This window comes from Numida meleagris, chromosome 5 (genome assembly GCF_002078875.1).
Source record: "Numida meleagris isolate 19003 breed g44 Domestic line chromosome 5, NumMel1.0, whole genome shotgun sequence".
Taxonomy (NCBI): Eukaryota; Metazoa; Chordata; class Aves; order Galliformes; family Numididae; genus Numida; species Numida meleagris.
In genome coordinates, this window is record NC_034413.1 from 53,218,170 (window position 1) to 53,239,151 (window position 20,982).

The following is a 20,982-nucleotide window of genomic DNA, read 5'->3' on the forward strand; positions in this document are numbered from 1 at the left end:
CACGGTCAGTTTTTAAATCTGGTCACACTAAAAAATTAATTAGAACTGTATTCTGTCTCCCCAAAGGCCATGTGTCAGTTTTGTAGTTTTATAATCCTGTTTCTTTAATTTTCAAAATCCCCTGCATGACTGCCACTTTTACAAAGTGAACAGGGAAAAACATGTATCTGCATTCCATTTTATAGCTGTCTGAACTGTTACTGGTTTAAAAAAAAATCAATTCTGAATAATAATTGGTCTCAAATTCTATTTTTTGGAAGGTAATATTGCTCTTCACTGTTAATAGAAGCTCTTCAGGTCTTTGAGTTGTAAGTAACTGGAAAAGTCAGCTAGCATAAGGAGATGATTAGTGTGAGTGATAGCAGCTTTTATTAAAATTTCAGTAGAAATACCCTTACTGATGGGTTGAAACTCTAGCTCTGCAGTACAGCTAATTTAGGGAAATAGTTCTGAATGGCATGTTATCCTGCAAAAGAAATTAAACATCGTCTGCATATACTGGGGGAAATATCATTACATCGTAGATTTCTTCTATAGCTCTAACAGTACAATACCACCTCAGCAAAGGATCATTTGCTTGTTTCAGTAATGGATTTAATCTCACAGAAGCACCTCACCAAAGACTGTTGTTAATACAGCTGTGCTTCAGACCTCTTCTAGTGCAGGATGGTGCTGATTTTACTTGTTTTCTCTCTAAGAAACAAAACCTCAAACTCTTCGTTCATCTGACTTCCGAAACCAGTGGGCTGTTATTTTTTTGCCTTTGTTGGATTTGAACTGAGGTCATGTGTATAAAGTGACTGAATTGAATCAGTGGTTGTTAAGAAATTTATCACATTTCCACAGGCCACATCATTATTTTGTCAGTGCAGACAGACGGCTGGCTTGCTAGGTTCAGCTTAGCATTATGAAATTTCCCACTGCTTTGTTGCGCTAGGTGGTAGAAGCCCTTCTGCCTGCCTCCATTCATCTTGTGTTAGTTGTGATTGTGTATATTTTTGAAAGTTTGTCAGGAAGGTCATGTGGAGAACTGAATTGCAGAAAACACTGTGAATGTAAGATTGCTCCTAAGAAGTGTTGCCATCTGTTTCTGCTTTGTTGAAAGACTAATGGAATAACTCTGGGATAATTTTTGTTTTCATGTGGAGAAGGTAATTGTTAACCATCTTCATGCTAAAAGGCAAATTTATAAAAAATAAATTCTAGGACCAACACTGAGAGAAGTGGAAAAGTAAATAAGTTCTCCTAATTAGACCATATAAAGCTTGGTGAATTTCAACTCACAAGTTTAATGCCGTTTGTTTAACCCCGCACCCTTCCCACACACACTTGGTACTGGGGGTATACTTGAAATTCCTGGGGAGAATAGATCAAGAAGGACATCCTTGAGTTTATGTTGCTCAGTGTTATTACAGAAGAATTAATTTAGCTAAAAAGTGCTTGTGGCTGAAGAAGTTATAATTATAGCAGGAGCTGGAAAGTTCAATGTTTTGATCAGAATAGGCATTTTAAGGCTAACGGAGTGACAAGGTGGACTGTAATGGTAATAGTGTGTATGCAAAGTCCAACTCCTGTTTAGCACTGAGAAGTAGCTCCAGGAGAAGATTGTTTACCTTCACATACCCTGTTTGAATAAAGTTATGTAGTATGTAAAGTGAAAAGGGGAAAATAACTCAACTGTATGACAAAAACTGTGCATCCTAGCTGTGCTGTCTAGGAGAGGCACAGACAGTAGAGGGCAGCCGTATCTAACACAGCGCAACAAGCAGGGCTCCGTCACTAGGGTGATATACAAAGTCACACAGGGTATAGGAGCATTCCTATGTTAGGAGAAGCTCTAGGTCTGCAATTTTGAATGCTAAATGTCTTGAATAAGCTTGGACCTCTTATTTTTAGTAAAAAATAGTCTGTGTGAATGCAGAATATATTACAGTAACTTTTCTTACGTGCATAATCAAGCCTTATATTTCAAGTAGAACAGGGAAGAAATCAGAATTTCCCCCTTCACAGGGTATCTTCAAGCTTTGATCTTGAAGACAAGTGAAAATCATAGGGAAATACGCTACTAATGTAGATTTCAAAGAAGAATTTACTAAATAATTATTGATGTGACTATATCATTGGTAGTGAAACCTATATCGTAATGAGCTTACCACTACGGAGTAATGAAAGCTCTAAATGAGGCTGTGTCTGTTTTCTTTCTTTTCTGTATTGTTGTTTCAAGCAAGTAAATGGCCTGGTTGAAGGAACACAGGGTAGCAGAATTGGAAAATGCAGATTAAGAAATTAGGATCCCATGATCCATCCCAGAAAGCTTTTTATTACTGTTTCACCGTTTTGAAGTCCATTCATCTGAAGATCATAGAATCACATTGGCTTGGGTTGAAAGGGACCATAAAAGATCTAGTCCCAACCCTCCTGAAGCTCTGAAATCTAATCTTTCTTCATCTTTCTGGCTACTGATTTACTTTGCCAGTTTGCCATATCTTTAATTGTTTAATTGGCTTTCTTTGATTTCTGCAGATACCGTCTTGGTCGTAGCACCTTAATGTGATTGGGGCTGGGGGGACGATGACATAAAAGAATCTCTCTTGGCATTTGAGAATTAAAACCATGGCACTATGGAACCATCTAGGTTGTAAAAGGCCTTCAAGATCATCAAGTCCAACCTTCAACTTGACCTCCCAAGTCCTTACTCTAAACCGTATCCATTAGTGCCATGTCTGCATGCCTCTTAAACCCACTCCGGGGGTAGGGACTCTGTGGGAAGCCTGTTGCAATGCTTGACTGCCCTCTCTGTGAAAAAATTCTTCCTCATATCCAATCTAAACCTTCCTTGTGCAACCTGGGATTATTAACCATCAGATCACACTGTATAGCACAGTCAGGATTTCTTGTTTTTAGGCGAAGTGTTGATTTTAAGTAGCAGTGCAATTCCTTTACGCAATTAATTGAAAATATCCTCCTCTGTACAGAGACATACTCACGTCTGAAAGTACTGTTGTTAAAACAGAAATTAAAGGAGTGACTTATTTGCTGTTAATTAAAATTTGGTAATGAAACTTTATATAGTGGAAGTAATAAACAGAAATATTGTTGGAAAAGCAGAAGTCGTACAGAATTACTAAAACTGCGCATTTGCTATGTTATAAAGATTTCTCCAAAACTCTGCTGCTGCTTAAGACAAAATCATGTTAAAATTCTGGACTCAGTCTGGAATGTTGATAGTGAATAAGATGCAGTATTACATAAAATCCCTTGGTTTTGGAAGGCAGGATTAGGAGTGCAGGGAATTGCCTGCACTTGTTTACAAGATGTTCATGTGGAAAAATTAGTCTCTAGTTTGAGCTGCTGTCCTTTCCTGTTTTTAAGCAACATTATCCCAGCAAGAAAAGACTTGGTGAAAGAGTAGAAGGAAGGCTTTGGAGAGGGAATTCCTCAGAGCGCATGGGCAGTTGGTACAATGAGCATCTGTATCCGTTTTTACATTTTCTCTAGTGAGGTAGGAATGTGCTCACTTCTCCACTTCCTGTTTGGCTCTTAATCTTTGTCTTCTTCTTCCTGATTGCTCCCCTGTATTCCATTTGTAACCTGTGAATGTATGTAAGTGTTTATGGCAGTTTTCTTAATTCATGGCTCTGCCTCCCTCACTCAGTTTTTCTCAGTGCCATATTCATCATTTGAGCATAATATTGTTTGTGTTTGACTATGAAAGCAAACCAGTAACCAGTATCATAAATACTTAAAGCAAATTGTCTTTTCTTCAGCAGACTTCTATTCTTTAACTTGTGCTGTTGTATTCATTAAATAAAAAAGGGCACTCCTCAATAACCAGTAGAGATTTAAGGAAGGCGTATACAGTTTCAAATTATCCATCTCCTTCATACAATGTTATTTCATGAAAAAAATGCAATGATCTTGCATTTCTTGATGTCAAGTTAGCAGCAGTTACTGTATTCCAGTACTGTGTAGAACTGGTAATTTTACATGTTCTTAAAAGTAAACATTCCTGTCTTAAATGTCTTAAGTGCCGTTTCAATTTTTGCAGTCTTTTCTGCAGAGTTAAGGAATGAATAAGTATTTGTGAATTTCTGTCTGTGGCTCACAGTTTGTCCTTATTGACTTATCTCACTGAAGGTGATTCTAAATGTTCCATAAACATGACATTGCACGCTTCAGAGCAAACAGCAGTTTTGCAAGTGTGCTGGATAGCTTGTAAATACATTAATTCCAGCAGAGGTGCATTTAATATTATTGAAGAAAAATAATGTAGGTTCCAATTTTGTTTTAGGAAAGCCTAATCTCAAAAGTAAATGAAATATTTTGACCATTCTTCTAATATGAAATTTTAAATGGGATAACAATTTCTGTCGGTGTTACCATGTTTTGTGGACATCAGTTACACTTGACTTAGAATTTAAAAAATCACTTAGAAATTACTTGGAATTGAAGGATTTGATGTTGCTGTATTTTGTGATATAATGTATATGCAAGAATATTCACTGCTTCTACTTTTACTGACTCTGGGCATTCAAACTAAAATGATGATCATGCTCTCTCCTTCTATGGCTAGGTCACCTTGAAGTACTGAAACTCAAAACTTTGAGACTTCAGAACATGTAAGATGTGTACATCAAAGAGCATGTTTGTTACCTAGGAATTTCTGTATGTTCTTCATTCAAAAGGTTCTGTTATTTTAAGTATGGAATATACCCACCAGAAATGCCTAAAGAAATTCTGCAGGAACTACAAAGCCTTCAGTCATCTGTGTCCTCTCAATCTGTGCTTTCTACATAAACATAAGTGTATTTTTACAACATAGAGAAATAATAATGATTAATTTGATGTAGAATATAAATAGTAACTTCTGTTAATGTTCAGGGTTCGTTACCTATCCTTTTCTGCAGGTATGAATTCTAACCATAGCAGAGTTTCCATGACGTGTAGTTTTGGGCAGCATAATAGAGGACTTAAAGGTCTCCATACAGTGAAAGCTGACAACAAACCTCCACAGTTGTTGGAAAGGGAAGGGGCTCTATGTGCTCCTGAGTGATGGCTTGCACATCTCAGAATTCTAATTCCAAGTTGAGAGTTTAAAATTAGTGTCTGGACCCGAAAGGCTGGAATTAATGCAGAATTACTTTCTATGCCATGTTATATACTTGCTGGCAATGTCCTAGGCTTCTCTGCAATTAAAAAAAAAAAAAAAAAAAAAGAAAAGCCAAAAAAGCTTGTTCCTGCACATGAATATGGAACATTTAAAGTTAAGTCTAACTTCCAAGTGGGAGAAAAACAAAACTGAGGAAGATTTTTCCCGTATCATAATTTGTATTGTTCAGAGTGGCTTAAGAGGAAGGAATGCGAACATCAAAACATCAGGTAACTTTAATATCTTAACACCTTCTGGTTCTTACAGAGCAGAACTACTTGGGTGTTATTTTAGAAAGGCAGTGGTACATCAGAATAAAAATGAAACTTCTCAAAATAATAAACTCAGGGGAACTTAATAGCCAACAGTGGAGGGACTCAGGCATTCACAGGCATGAGAGATGGGTTAAATGAGGACTAGCCATCTCTTGAGGGAACATCTTGTCTATTGAGCAAAGGATGATATATACTTGTGGGAATTCAGGCTCTGTCTTGTACCTCAGATTCTTTTTGCAAAAATGTGATTACAGTGTACATGTTCTTATGCAAAAAGATTAATGTTCTTCTGTGTGAAAATATATTCTATAGAAAAGTGAATTCTCCAATATCTACCTTTTACCTCAAGTGCTAAGCTGTGATTAAATTTAGAACTGTTTTAAGCAAAAGGTTGTGCCATGATTGGATAAATGTGATGATAAGCTGATTTCCTTCATTGCATCAGAATGCAAATATATGCATAGGTGTGGGGATTTGAATTTGTTTTTGTATTTTAGGAAACATTCAGGAAAGGTTTGCAAGAGAGCTGAAGGCAACATTTGTAAAACCTGATTGCTCTGCAGGCTTAAGATGTTCATGAAGGGAACTGGTCTGTTTTTTAGAGAAATAATTTCATATAACACAATGTGCTGAAACCAAAACTGTGGTCTGTAATGTACCATTTCTAATAATCTTCTTTTTTCCCCAGTAAAATAACAGGAGCAACTGGCATATTAAATTCTCTACACTGAAGTTGTATGAGAAGTGAAGCTTTTGAGATTTGTGATTTAAAAAAAAATAAAATCATTTTTTTAAGCAGGGAGGGGTGGGAATGGCAAAACCAAAAAAGCTACCTATCCCATCAGTTACCAAGTAATACTGGCACCTTTAAAAGCCTATATTTTCTATAAGAACTACTAATCTGTTTAACAGTGACATCCTTTATCCTGCGAGAACCGTTACCACAGTTTTAGGGAAAGGTTAAGACCAGCATCATTTGACTGGTTCCTCCTTGCTTCTAGTAATAATGTTGTGTGCTGCTATTTGATGTTTACATTCCTTTAATTATGTTAAATAGCAACTGATGGGTCCAGTTACTATTGGTAATACATACAGTGTGTATGCCAGATTTATGTTATTCAAGCAGTGTGGAATAAACTGCATTTCTTTATGAAGTTTCTTGAGAATCAAGGGACAGGTGGAATCAGTTTCATGTGTCTATATATTTAAAGAAATAATGAATGTTTAAGATTTACTTTCTGTGGCTGAGAAACAGTGATGATCTTCAATGTTTGTGTTCCAGGAACCAGTGAAAAAGCATTGGTTCTGATGATCAGTTTATAAAGTTTCGAAATGACAAATGCTTGAAGTTTTCCTAGCCAATCTTTCCTCTGAAATATGATTGAGGCATGTAAGCACAATTCTGCCAAGACTCTTTATTTCTGTTATATTTATATATTCTGTTATATTTCTGTTAAATAAATTATCCTGTATCAGGGAATCTTTTTGAACACACCAGAAAAACAAAAAGTTGCTTACAAATGCACTTTGTCAGCTTCTTTTGGGATTCCTTTTGGGGTTCTTGTGTTTATTCATGTTGTCACGTTCCCATCTTGTCTTCAGTCTGTGCACCTTTATGCTCAGTATTAATTCTCTCTATTTTTCTGCCACCTCCTTCGCTGAAAGAACTGGGTTGTAACTGATGTTACCACAGGATAAAGGGGCAAAGCACTAGTTACTCCCACACTTGAGAAGTTTAGTGTGCCAGGTCAGGTGATGGTAACTGTGTGTTCTTACCCTATGTCAGTTATTTTGGAAACTTGAGCTTATTTTTTTCCTTAAATATAGAGAGATTTAGTATTTTTTTTTTTGTGAGGGATTTCACTATCCTTGAATCCAAAAGCTGCTATACTTCCATATGCTGAAAAAGCTACTTGAGACACTATTTTGAAATGTATGTAGCTTTTCCTGCCATTGCGAAGGTTATTTGAAGTAATGATGATAAATATTTGAGAGTAATTGGGTGTAATAAATAGGGAAGTGTTCTTAAGCGTAAAATTTAACAGCATGATCTTTGTAATAACAATAATTTTCTGAAATAAAGTCTTTGAGCTTTTTGATGCAGTTGGGAAGGTACTGTCACGAGGAACAATCCTGTAAACGTTTGTGCATTTTTGTAGAATCATTTCCTCTCCTCCTCTCTAGTGTGCACAATGGTTGTTGACGGGGGTATTTTTACCTTAGTTGGAGGCATGCCACCAGAACAATACTAACTGCTCTCACCTTGATTTTTTTCAAAATGTCACTAAAATTCAGGAGAAAACAAATGAGCTTTCTTGGAATAGGTAGAATATTTAGTTCAACAGCTCTAAGGAGCACCATCTTGTTTTCTGAGCTGATATTTGTTTTGTATTTCCTGCAGCCATGGCTGTTGCATGTTTGCTGTAACTGTTATCTAATTTTCTGTCACGGAAGTGGTAACCATCTTGGAGCAGAGAGCAAAGCATCCAGGAAGTCTTCTGCTGGTCAAGGTTTTGAGAAGAAAGTCTGCCTCTGAAAGAGGGAAAAGTCTTCAAGGACTTCTTTCTCTTCTGTATCTCAGAGTAAAATGATGGCTCTTACTAGAACAGGCTGCAGAAAATGAGAAACGTGTTTAAATAACCAAGTTGTCATTCTTGCTCTCTAGGGTGTGTGGGATTGTGTGTTCCTTGTATACAATACTAACAGATGTAGCTGAATGGCATCAGCAGTAGAATAAAACAGAATTTTGTCCCTAGAAGAAGCTAAGCTAGCTGACTCGATGAGATGCAGTATTTCCAGAAGAATGTGTTTAAAATAATTAAATAAAATTGCATTCTGTAGATATGCAAGTGGAAAGATTAGGATAGCACTGACTGTTATGTGGCTAGAAGGTATAGTTCAAGATTAGGGTTCCACAAAGACTTCTGCAAGTGTGAAGTGAGTCGTGTCTACACATTTGCCTCCTTTTAAGAATTTAGGAACAAATTGCTTTTGTGATCTAAGTTACTTGTACGTGGAGCATGATAAACTTATCTTCTGTGAAACTGAAATGTTTAATGCTTGTTAGTGCTATGAATTTTGCTTACACTAATGCATCTTTTTTACTATACTTTCAGGTTACCTTTTCTCTTTTTTGAGTAAAAGGTGTTATAAATCTGGCTGGAATCTCACCCCAAATATTCAGTTGCTATAGAGACTTTAGTAGGAATAGCTTAAATAATTGAAATACTGGAAAAATCAGTGTGATTAGTTCAGTAATCTTTCTATTGAATGAGAAATAAGACAGTAGATGCATGAAATTACTCTTACTAAAAGAACTAATTTTATATGTGACGTAGATGATGCACTGTGCTGCATTTGTAGTGCAGTAATTTTTTTATGCATGTATGCATTGGTATCTCACAGTGTGTCATTTTTGTTTTCAAAAATTAGATGCTGAAGTGTAAGTGGGCCAAGTTCTTTGCTGATTTGAGGAGCTGTGAATAAGGAGGTAGAAGGATCTTAACATTCAGAAAATATTCATTCCTTTCCTTGTCCCACTACAACAATTAATTTGTGAAGAGGTTGCAGAAGTAAAAGAACCAGAGATGAATAATAGATTCTTCTTTCCCTTGCCTCTCTAACATCTACTTATAGCAACTACATCAGTGCTTAGAAGACAACAATTTGTTTTGCTTCCTTATGCTGTGTCTTGCTTTTCATCAAGCTTTGGGGAATGTAGGCAGCTTCTGCATTCTGTTGCTGGAGTTCTCTCTGTAATGCAGTTTTTGAACTAGTTTTTTTGATGATCAGGATTTAGTTACTATGTCCATTTGCTTAAGCAGGCTTTCTCCTGGAAAGCTTATGAGTGTTATTGTATGTTGGGAATATTAATTATCTGTATCCTGCTTTAAGAAGATGAGGACAAATAGCTTTGTCAACATAATAATTTATTCTTACTTCTTTATGGTTCTGATGTATAGTGGAATAACCACTAACCAGCAAGAGCGTAAGCAATAATAATTTGATATTTAATGTTTTTGTGGTAATCATTTCTTTTCACTCATTATCCAAGCATACTGTGTTCAGCTGGTGTTCATATTGTCTCTTCTACAGCTGTGGTGATTTTGATGGTGGCTTGTTAAGTTTTTCTTCATACAAACTGCTTTTAGTTGCAGTTCTGAGCTACTTTTCTGGGTGCAGTTTAAGTGCCAGCGATTCAAATTCATTTTTTTTATTCCCTGTGTGCTCCTTCCGATTTATGTGAAATCTGTTTTCTAATGCATGTTAATTTGTCTTTGTTAGGCTCAAGACTTGTGTTGTTTTCCTTATTAGCGAAAGTTGTGAATTAGTTTAGTTCTGTTTTGGAAGGAGCATTTAGGTTTTTTAAAACAATAAACAAATTAGAATTGTGCATGTTTTTACTTGTTTCTGCTTCCTTCTGAATTATTTACTGAGATAGAGATAATCCTTGCATAAAGAACCATCAGTGCTGTGTATTTTGACTGAAGCTGACGGAGTTCCATGCAAGGAACTTTTTCCTTCTTGTTGTAGGGACATAAAAAGTTTGCATTGGTTCATTGTTTTGTCTCAGATTTGCTTAGTGAACATGGATAAATCACTGCATTTGTCAGTTTCTTTCTTTCCCTCTGTAAAATGGGAGGCTTGCACCAAGAAGAGAAATAGAATGTTCTGAACTGCTGTAATGCTGTCATCGTAGGGGCCAAATAAAAAAAAAACCATGCTTGCTTTTATCAGTCTTGCAGTAGACAAAATCCAGATACTTAAAATATTCCAAATACAACCCCTGCAGTGTACTCTTGCTAGGACCAGTGTTAAGATTATTGTTCTTACTCACCTTTTTTTTTTTTTTTACACTGAGATTAATGTACTAAAGCAGTATGTTATCTGAGGCTGGTTGGTACTTGTGCATGTGGAAGGCTTTCTCATACTCCCTTTGACCATGCTGAAAGAAACATCACCTGCATCACGATCTCAGAAGGGTGTTACAACTACTTAGTTGTGATGGAAGAATTTATTAATGACTTAAAGCTATTCTGCTTCACAAATGAAAGTTGCAAACAAGTGTTCGTCTTGTCCAAAGAGCCAATGCTTTGCTGAGGAATGGAATGTGATTTGTTCCAGTCAAATGATAAGTGCTCTTTCATTAGTTTTCTTACAGGATAGCATAAGGAGGTCTGTCTTAAGTGATGCTAGCCTAGAAACAAAGTTAATTTTTGAAGTGTTGGATATAGAAGGAAAAAAAATCCAGTAAAACAACACAGTCTAGATGTGAATGAGAATATGAAGAATATGGAGAAATTCACACTACCAATAGTACCAGTATCTGATGTCAGTTGAAGACAAGCATCCATTCTCATGCTGTTGAGCTTCTCTGCAAATTTCAGCAGTAACATGAGTGACGGTAAAGTTCAACTACAGTCCACTAACCACTTTAGACTTACGTATAAAGGTCTTCTCTTCAGCAGATTGAATCATGAATTTGTAATTGCGATAAAAACTGTGGATTCATTCTTAATACCTCCATCCTCCCCTTCTCCCCCTCTCATCCCAAACAACAGGAGTTTAACACAGTACAGATGAAGAACATAGTGCATTGTTTTTAGGATAGTTCATGTGAGTGAAATGTTACATTTGATTTTTATAAGATAAAATCAGATGATCTGATCTCTAAAGGGTAAAGTATCATTGAATCTCATTGAAAGCGTTGATAAACAGCTTTCTATGAGCTTTCTTTGTTTGTTTGATTTTTGTTTGGTATACTTTGAGGCAATACCTGAGTCTTCAAATCATATTCATCTTGGAGTCTAAAATTTCCTTTTGTCCTGTCTTCAGGCTATTTTTCTCTCCCAGGATATACCAGAAGATGGGATGAATGCTTCATCTTGCATACACTTCGCATTGTTTACTCGCACTGGTTTCCTGTAGCACTTTATTTTGGGAAAAGCATCTAATGCTAATTTAAGAGTACCTTCAACATGCATTGCAGAAAAAATACTTCTGTGGAGAAGCTGGCAGTCAAACTCTGTCAGAAATACAAGAGATTCTTTAAGTGGAATTTTAGATGGCCTGCGAGGTGTTCATCATGTTCCACTATCTGTGAATTTGGGTAGGAATATCCTTGATATTTTAAAATATCTTGATGGTGTTATTGCTGCCTGTATGTGTGATCTCTTTAGATCTGCTGCTGTTTCTGCCAATTTTTCCACATATTCTTGCAGTGACCCAGTGAGATAATTGTCAAAGGGCAGATGAATATGTTGTACATGGGTGAACACAGCTTTCTATAGCTATATATTTTATATACTTCAGATAACAGTTGAGTGTTATGTAGACCATCAGGTACCCGCAAACTCTTGTAATCGCATCTGTTTTTGCCCATTGCCATGTTTTTTCATTAACTTTTACAAGCTGCAGAATTTCGAAGAAGCTTATGCTGCCCACTACCCAGGGAAAGAATCTAAGCTTTACCACAGAGGAGTGTAGTTTGTTAAGAGAAAATGGGATGACCTTTCCCTCCTCTCCCCTGATACTGTAATATATTTGCCATACTGTAATATTTTTGCTACAGATGTGCACCTGTGGCACAGATCCCTGCTGTTGTATTGTGCAATGTGAATGCTTTACAGGCTACGGATAGTACGTGTATGTGTAACTATTCTTCAGCAAAATGTTTCTGTCTATTACACACCTGTTTTTGTAGACTGAATTGAAATAGTCTTCTAGATGACTAGTGACAGTACCAGGAGTGGCCTCAAGTTGCACCACGTTGGTTCAGGCTGGGTGTTAGGAAGAACTTCTCAGAAAGAGTGGTGAGGTGTTGGAAGAGGCTGCCCAGGGAAGTGGTGGAGTCACTGCCCTTGGAGGTGTTTAAGGAAAGGGTAGGTGTAGTACTTAGTTTACAGTTTAGTGGGCAGTATTGGTGGTAGGTGGGTGGTTGGACTAGATGGTCTTAGAAGGCTTTTCCAACCTTAATGATTCTATGATAACAAAACTTTGTATGAATGTCATCTAGAAAAATGCATAGGTTGCCACCTATTTATTTCCATGGAAGCTACAGCAAATACTTACACTGTTTGGTCTCCGTAAGTGTTCAGCAAACATCCGGGAATGTCAAGGGGTGCAGTTTTTTTCATGCAGAGGAATTCAGCTGTGTTTATTGTATCTGTTGTAGGTACCATGGGAATAAATAGGAGGCATTACTTTCAGAGCAATCTGCATAGGTAGATATATTCTTATTACTTTGGGGAATTTCCTGTGCTTTCTTAGCACAGATGATATTGAACTGTTGTCTGAAGCTCATTCAAATAGGAACAACTACTGGAAATTGTATTCCAGTTTCTCATCTTGTGCAGACTATAGTGCCAGCTAAATTCAAGAGCTGATCTGGTTGCAAGCTAACTGTGCTCCGTATTATTTTTTTGGGTGGTTCTTCTGCTCTGAGAGCATAAATGAAAGCCTGAGATGGTGTGTCACACTGTGCTTCACTGTCAGGGGTTAGAATAGACAATTTTGAGAATCCTGAGGCGATCCCAGTTTCCTTTCACTGCCTCATTGCTTAAACAGCCTTTGGTGTTTGACATCAAGAAGAGCTATTTCAATTTGCAAATCTTGCAGAAAATTTGTTCAGAAAAGAAAAAAAAAAAAAAGGGTTTCTCCAGGAGTGATAGGTTGACTGCGCTCAATGTGCAACCACATAGGTGCCAGGAGTTGTAGGACTGTGCAGCCCTGGTGGATGTTCCAGGACTGGAACATCGGTGTTCCACTGATTCACACAGTGTAACAAACTGCTAGATTATCTCAACTGCCTTTTACTGCCTGTAAGGTGCTTCTCTGACTGCCCCATATTCAAAGCCTAAAAAGCTTTGTTTACATACAGTATGTTTTATTCCTTTACTTCTTGCAGTGTTTTATTCCTTTGCTGCTTTTAAAATGCAAGTTGAGGATAGTAAAATGATAGCATTCTAAAATACTTCAGTGTTACTACTTATATGCATTTTAACAGATGTGCTCTGAAAAACACACTCAAAATCTGAAGAGAAACAGAGCTAATACTAGTATTAAAAATCTGATGATAAGTATGTATTACAACATAAATTTAATATAATTCCATCTGATATGTGATATTAGTGATATAGGTTTATGAGGGGAAAAGAGAGGATTGATTTGAGATATGCATCCCACTCTTGCTCTATCCCATACATGAAATACTTGCCTTCCCCACATTAGTGGCTTTTATCAGAACTGAGACTGAGCCAAGCCCCTGTTAATCAAAAATTGCAAAACTTCATTTGCAAACTAATGCACGTGTTAAGCACACCAATAGAAGCCGATAACTTGGTATTTTTGCGGGTTGAATAGATTGCATATTTTGATATAGCAGAAAGTATGATTTCCTTTGAATGCATGTCCAGGTGGGAATCAGTCTGATGGATGGAGTACAAGTCTAGACTTTTGTTCTTCTGCCTTCAGACACCTTTTAAGAAAATCATTTAATCTAACACAGTATTTTATTTTGAAGTAACTTTCTTTTCCTTGAGCCATTTGTTTATTGCTTATTAAAAGGCAATCTATTTAAAAGCTTGAAATGCAATCCATCTTCATCAGTAAGCTTTTTCCTGTGACTCTCTGCTAGCATCATTAGGCTACGTTAACATCATTCTACTTAGAGCAAGTTTCCAGAACAACTGAAAATGGATGCAGAAGAGACTTTGGTTAGTGCAAGTAGTCTGTGAACATCTGTAAATTATTCTGTTCTGTCTGAAAAAGCTTGTTTTTGTTTGTGCCTTATATCTTCCCGTAAGTTATCATATAGTTGTTGGGAAGATGTGCATGCTGTTAAACAGAAGCCCACATCAGATTGCTCCTTGTAGGTCAGTCAGTAATTGCAAGCACCATGCGAATTGCCTGCTGCCTTCCGCTGTATCTGTGATAATCCCTGATGATGTGGACAGTAAGAGCCCATTTATTGTGCAACGGGAGGTAGGAGCTCCAGTTAGAAGCCTGGTTTGAGAAGCAGGGAAGACAGTACAGAATTTGTCCTTAACTGACCGCGTAGGATATTCCCCTAATATCCTACGGTTTTCCCATCTCCTCAGTTACAGAGGAGTGCAAAATACAGAGAAACTGAGTAGGGTACTTTTCATGGATTCTGCAGGGGAGAAAAGTGAAGTGGCAGTATTGTAAGGATAGAGGAAGGTGACTATGGAAAGGTGCTGAGGTGGTGGAAGCTTCACCCTGTCCTCTAGTTGAGGCTTACATATGAAGTGGAGGAAGAGGGGTAAAGAGTGTAGGTGGAGACTGTAAGATACCTGCTTGTGTATGTACAAGGTTTTGAAAGAGGACTCCTGCATTCATACTCTAGCTTTTGTAGTGTAAAGCCAACCATCTCCACTTTGCACCGCTCCAAATCCAGTAGAGAAATAGCCACCCATTTCTCTCTATTCTATCGAAAGAAGATTCAGAAGAATTGCATCAATTACCTGTGTCTCACAGTTTTCTAGAGGGTCAAAATGCTAGTGTCCTATACTATTTTCATGCTGCCTATGTTTTGCCAATAGAATTAAGAAGCAGCTGCAAGCTTTCACATGGAGCATGTCTCCACTCATTGTGGTCTGCAGCAACTGGAGGCATTTAGAGTAAGGGTAGTATCTGTTTATTTTTTATGTAAGTTTTATTAAGTTGGAAAAAAAATCCAGTAATATTTTAGTCAGAAATCAGACTTTTCTTTTTTAAAAAAACATATTCATTGCTGTTTTGAGAGATAGCTGTGCTACCAAACATTAGAGTGGTGGTAAACTCATCAGAAAGAATTAAATCCTTGCCCTGAAGTATGCTGAGCATGACATCAGAACAGGCAGGAATCTGTGAAACCAAATTTGAACCATTTTGAACCAGGCTGTATGTATCCACACAGGATATGTACAGTTTTGAGCTAATGCCATTTAGTTCATATCACAGTTTCATTTTAAATATAGTTTATTAGGTGTCTTTTCCAGTAATTCTTCTTGGCCTGAAAATGCTTTTCCACTTCTGCCATGTTCTTCTATCTGTGAGCTGTAAACTGTGAACACCTGCTGCTCTATTCCTCTTCTAATGCCAATGTACTGTTTTTCTGAGTAAATCTTTTTTTTTTTTTTAATTCAAAAGAATATGCCTTAAACCTTTCAAATTCATAGTGCTAGGAAGCTTACCTGTACAAGCGTTTGAAGTTGAGCAGTGTGGACTGTATCTAGTATCTTGGTTCAGTGATGTAAAATAATTAGAGAAACACCATTGGGACTGCTGATTATTGTGTTGTGCTTCCAGCAATCTTACAAGTCTCATTAATTCATGATAATGCGTGGTGAGAATTGCTGGATGTTCCTCTGTTTTGCTCAGGCTGAGCAGGACCCTGGGAAAACAAGCATGTTGTCGGGCTCAGAAGAAGCAAGATGGCAACAGAATTTGATTCTCAGACTTTGCTGCTTATGAGGCTTCTGATCTACTGACTAATCTACAGATGTTTTCCCAGTTAGTTTGGTGCGGTGCATGTCTGCCTGCCTTTTCACTCTGCATACACCTACTTTTTATCTAAAAGGAGAATTTTACTTTTAAAGTATCCTTAAGGCCTTTTACATGTTTCAAAGCTTTTTAGCAGAACAAGTAAAGTTGTTAAACGAGGTTGTTCTTGGGATACAGGTCTTATGTAACCTCTCCATCCTTGAATGATTGATTTGAGCCTTGAAATGATGTAGTTTGTAGTAAGCAGTTGTCATCTACTTGAGCTTGTTCTGAAGCAGCTGTAAAATGTATCCTACCTCCGCCTCCTTTTTCCTATATGATTTCTGCCTGGGTTAGTTCTTCCCACTAGTTCAACAATGACTGACCCTTGATGTCAGATATTATTCCAGCGCGCCAGGGAGTCCTCCAGTAAATTTAAAAAAGCACATAGAATAAAAATAATTAAGAGCTGCTGGTTAACCAGGACACAATTGAAGACTTCAAATGTCTATTTAATGGAGAACACTTAATATTTTGGTAGGTTAGACGAGTGCCAGGTTCCAGTGGTCACCTCCATAAAACAGAGGATGGAGACTGGGAATGGAGTGATGATGAAATGGATGAAAAGAGTGAGGAAGGCAAGGCTGCTGTTTCTCAGGAGAAGGTAACTTTTCTTTGTGTCAAGACAGTTACACTTTGCAAGCTATTCTGTCTTAATTGTTAGTATTTCTGGAACTTTAATGCATAAAACTCATGTTTCACCGCATTTATTTTCCAGTCACGAAGAGTAAAAGAAGAGGAGAACACAGAGGTAAAAATGTATCTTTCAGGTTTTTTTTCTTCCAAGTGTTTGAGTGAAGGGATTTCTCTTTCAATTTCTCTCGTTAAAAATGTGAATTGAGGGGAGAGTGCTGGTTTGATTTGATGACAAGTACTTGTGAGGATAGAACTCTATGCAGCTGGGCCTGTAGCAATTAATTTGAGTACACATTGGATAAAATGGATAGGAAATTCAAAGTGATGTTATTTTCCTGCCCCAGAGAACTGGTTAAGATAAGTAATTTGACCATTTTTAATGAATCTTCCCAACTGGATCACACTAATTGCTGCCTTTTGTCAGAGTGATAATGGTTCTTCTGGAGTAGCTGAAAGATCTCCAAATAATTTTTCATTGTCAGGATATGTATCACAATGTGTAGCTTGTAATTAAAATTCTTGATGCCATATGAAGTGAAATAGTTCAGTACTATGGCATAGTGGATTAATTCAGAGTAATAAAGTTCCATGCTGAGAGCATAGGAAGCATCAATGCTGTAAATAATGGCTTAATAAGTTTACTGGCTTACAGCAAAAGTGATCTTCTATCTAAAAATGCCTGTTCCATGGGTGAGTGGATGCTTGTTAATTCACCTGCAATTTTAGAGGCTCTGATTTTCATTGGTGCCACAGAAATCTGTACAAAGAGTAATGGCTTCCTGCTAGATTTGGTCCTGTTAGCTCCTGTGATGACCGCAGTCTTTCAGTGTCAGGGCTGGTTTACGTACTGCTTCAGTACCTGTAGAAGTTGCCAGTCAAGGCTGAGATGTCTTGGGGCCCATGCTGTGTTCCTCATGCTTCTGTTTGTTTTATAAACCTTGGGGATTCCACACTGTGGAATTTCCTCTGGGATTTCAAATCAGTATGTACTGGACAGAGTAATACAGTGTGAGGTAGGAGTGATAGTGTGAAAGATATGTGTATGATTTCTCAGTGAAAGGCATTCCCCAAGCTGTGAAGCCTGCTTTGTTGCACTGCTAGTTCTTAGCAGATGGGTAGATGTAAGACTTTATTAAGATCCAAAATTGTTATACAGAGATAATGGGAATAGTAGCTTGTTACTCTCACTGTATGCATATTATTTAACAGGTTACTGGAGTTTTGATACAAGGCGGATTAAAAGCTCTCCTGCTCCGTTGTTTAATACAGGCCTTGTCATTTATATCTCTGTAATTTAAATCCAGGAGTTTTACTGGTATCAGCTATATTTTAGACTGTTACTGAAAGTGTTTAAAAGGTTTCTGAGAGTTAGGGGATGTGTGAAATATTCTCTGACGTTGGACTATTAGCATGGCAAGTATTTCGGGATTTTTTTTCTTTGGCATCCATTATAATGCTTTTTGCTTTTTTATTTAATAGTCTCAGCCTGCTGTTAGTGACGAATATAGTGAAGTTCCATGTGCTGTGAATCTTGTCTTGAGATTAAGGTAAGAGATTCTTCTATTTATTTTAACGTTCCTTGTAAGGTGACTTTATTATTCTTGATTTCCTTCATTACTTTCATAATATTAACATAAAATAAGTGTTAACCTCTTTAATCTCCCAGTATGGCCAATATGAATAGTGTTTCTGTGACTAATTGCTGTCTTTTAATTGCTTACTGAAATAGAGTAAAATGAAAAGCAGAATATGAATGTGGCTTCAGGCTAAATGTACCCTTCATTAAGTATTTTCTTTCTTTTTTCCTTTTGCAATGCAGGATCACAGTGAGAGATTTTTAATGAGTTTCTTTCACACTTCAGCAGTCAGCCTCTGACAGAAATAAACCATAGCTGTATTACAAGTTGCCTACTCAAAACGTTTTTCACTGGCAAGTTTGATCAGCCACTGTAGAGAAATGACAGATATTTTAGAAAATTGATAGAAATATCTTGTCTGGCTTCAAATTTATACGTCCTCAAAATGAGGCACCTTTCATGAAAATCCGTTTAAAACTAAGAATTGATAATGCTTAATTATGCAGTTTAATTCTTGTGTAAGAAGTATATTTGTACCGAGAAACTTGATGGCTTTTTCTATATTTATAGCTATTTTCCTTAAATGGCTAACTTGGTTAAAAAGCTTATTGCCCCTTGCTTTAAAACTCGTTTTCGTCCTCTTTGTGTTTGTGACAAGAAACTACAGTCTCTCACAGACATCCTGATCACTTGTGTGAGCAGAAGTAAATGCTATTTTTATGCTAACAAAAAGATAAAAAGACAAGCAGAGAAATATTTACAAAATTATGACCAGTATGTTAGCAAAAAATAGAAGATTAATGCACAGCAAGTGGCTTTAAAACAGTGACTTTAAAAACTGTTGATAATCACAAGAAATATCTGTACAGAATGACTGCCAAGTTCCAAAATCTATTATCTCCCCTTTTTTTGACTACTTGTCTAGTGACAGCTGCAAAAAATTGGCTGCCAAAGGTTGTTTACTGTAGGGAGTAGTAATAAATTTTATTGTGGGGAGAGAAAAGACTTCAAGATTATTTGGAATCGGTTTACTTGTCCCATTTACATAACAGCCTGGTTTATGCTATCAATATTCTTTTTCATCTTTCTGCTGAACACAGGTAGATGAAACTATTTACAAAACAGACCAATTTACGCTACCACATGGAAGTACTAGTGAGGTGCTTGGGTATTTTTAAATTATGCTGAAACCTGTAGAGTGATAAGCTTCTACCCAGTTACCTGCAGTGCTGGCATATCTAAAGGCCAAACATTTTAGCACAGTCAAATGCCAGGGATTATGCTTTCATTTTTTTTCTGTGGCTCTTAAGGTACAGAAACCTGAGTTTCCAAACTCTTAATTTGTGTGCTAGGAGCTGAAAAGCTTCCCTTAAACAAAATAGTCATGAACAGCAGATACCTTCTGGGGTCTGGGAGCACTCTTGGCTGTTTTTTGAAAAAAAGTAAAAAATCTGATGCATAATTTCGCAGAGTGAATTTTTTGCTAATTTAGGCTGACCTATATTCTGGAGCATATGCTTTGCAGTGAGCACCGTGTGAGCTCTGGCCTTGTCCCGCCCCAGTAGGAGGTGGGCTGGATCATGCATCTTTGCAGTGTTTACCTGGATGTCCTTCTGATGGAAACCTGAACATACGAGCAGGATCTGGCATATAATGTATGGAGGGAGTGTGCTGGTATATCCGGTTAAAAGTCTTGTCTTCTTTGGCCTTAATGTAGGCACATTAATAGCGGTCCTGGCCTGGCAGTGAGTTGCACCTAAGTAGAGAACTTTGAAATTCTGGGGGGGAGGTATGTCTGCAGCGGGCTAATTTAGGAAATTATCTACAGAGAAAGTTCTAGAAAAACAGCGATTGTGGTAACAGAATGGTGGGCATAGGGTTAGGATTCTTCCTCCCCAGCCCTAAAGAGTCCCAGTATTTGGACCTTACCACTCTGCTAATTAAATGCCAGAGGGGGTTTGAGGCTGGCATCCCAGTGACATATTGACAAGCTTGTACCATTCCAGGTAATGTAAGTGACAAGCTACAGAGACATTGTTTTCAGAATACAGTAAGGTTTAGCATGTTAGTACTTGAACTATAGCTGTAAAGTTTTCCACCAATTGAACTGGTTTTTTGTTGTTGTTGTTGTTGTTGTTATTGCAAGGGTAACTGGAGAGGCCCTTCATTAAAAAATAAACAGCAAAACTCTGGAAGATAAACTCTCTGTAACATAAGATGTAACCTGGAGGCCCTCAGTCATGATGAGTCAGTCCTGGGTTAGTCTCTTTCTGCATTCCGGCTATCCTGATCCTACAACTACTGCAGGGTGAATGAGCTTACGTTTATGGTAGCTGTATATTGGGAAGGATACTGTGGCCCCTAGATGGTGTTCTTTGTTATAATTACTGAGCAAACTTTTTATGAGCATCTGAAAGTGAAAATACTGCTAGTTTTGGCATTTGGTAGTTGATAAAATTCGGCTTTGTGTCAGGCAGCATTCTCTCAGGATTGCAATGCAGTAAACAGCTAATATGCTCATAGGGATTTCTGCATTTATCCACCTCTAGTGCAGACTTTAAGCTGTTCTGTTGATGTCTTTTGGTGAATTGATCATTAAGTCATATAGCTGATCGAGACTTGAGCGCATCAGAGGATTTTTATGGGATTTGTTAAAACGAACCATAAGTTGTGAAACATGTTGTTATGAAAGAAGTTAGCTACAGTACGCAGATAGAAACAATTTGCTGTGATGCTTCATCTACTACTATTATATAGCTTTTAAAGTATGGCTTGATATTCAGATAAACATTGTGAACATTAG

At 37.3% G+C, this 20,982-nt stretch overlaps 1 protein-coding gene across 4 annotated transcripts in view; it reads left to right on the forward strand.

Moving 5' to 3' along the window:
• The window catches only part of STK39 (serine/threonine kinase 39), an 87,629-nt gene that overhangs the window by 34,845 nt on the left and 31,802 nt on the right, over positions 1–20,982 (forward strand). For all 4 annotated transcript variants that reach the window (XM_021399079.1, XM_021399082.1, XM_021399081.1 and 1 more), the window contains 3 exons: positions 16,448–16,570; positions 16,685–16,717; positions 18,082–18,149. In XM_021399079.1, the coding sequence (XP_021254754.1) occupies positions 16,448–16,570; positions 16,685–16,717; positions 18,082–18,149 (224 nt within the window). The remainder of the gene's footprint in view (positions 1–16,447; positions 16,571–16,684; positions 16,718–18,081; positions 18,150–20,982) is intronic.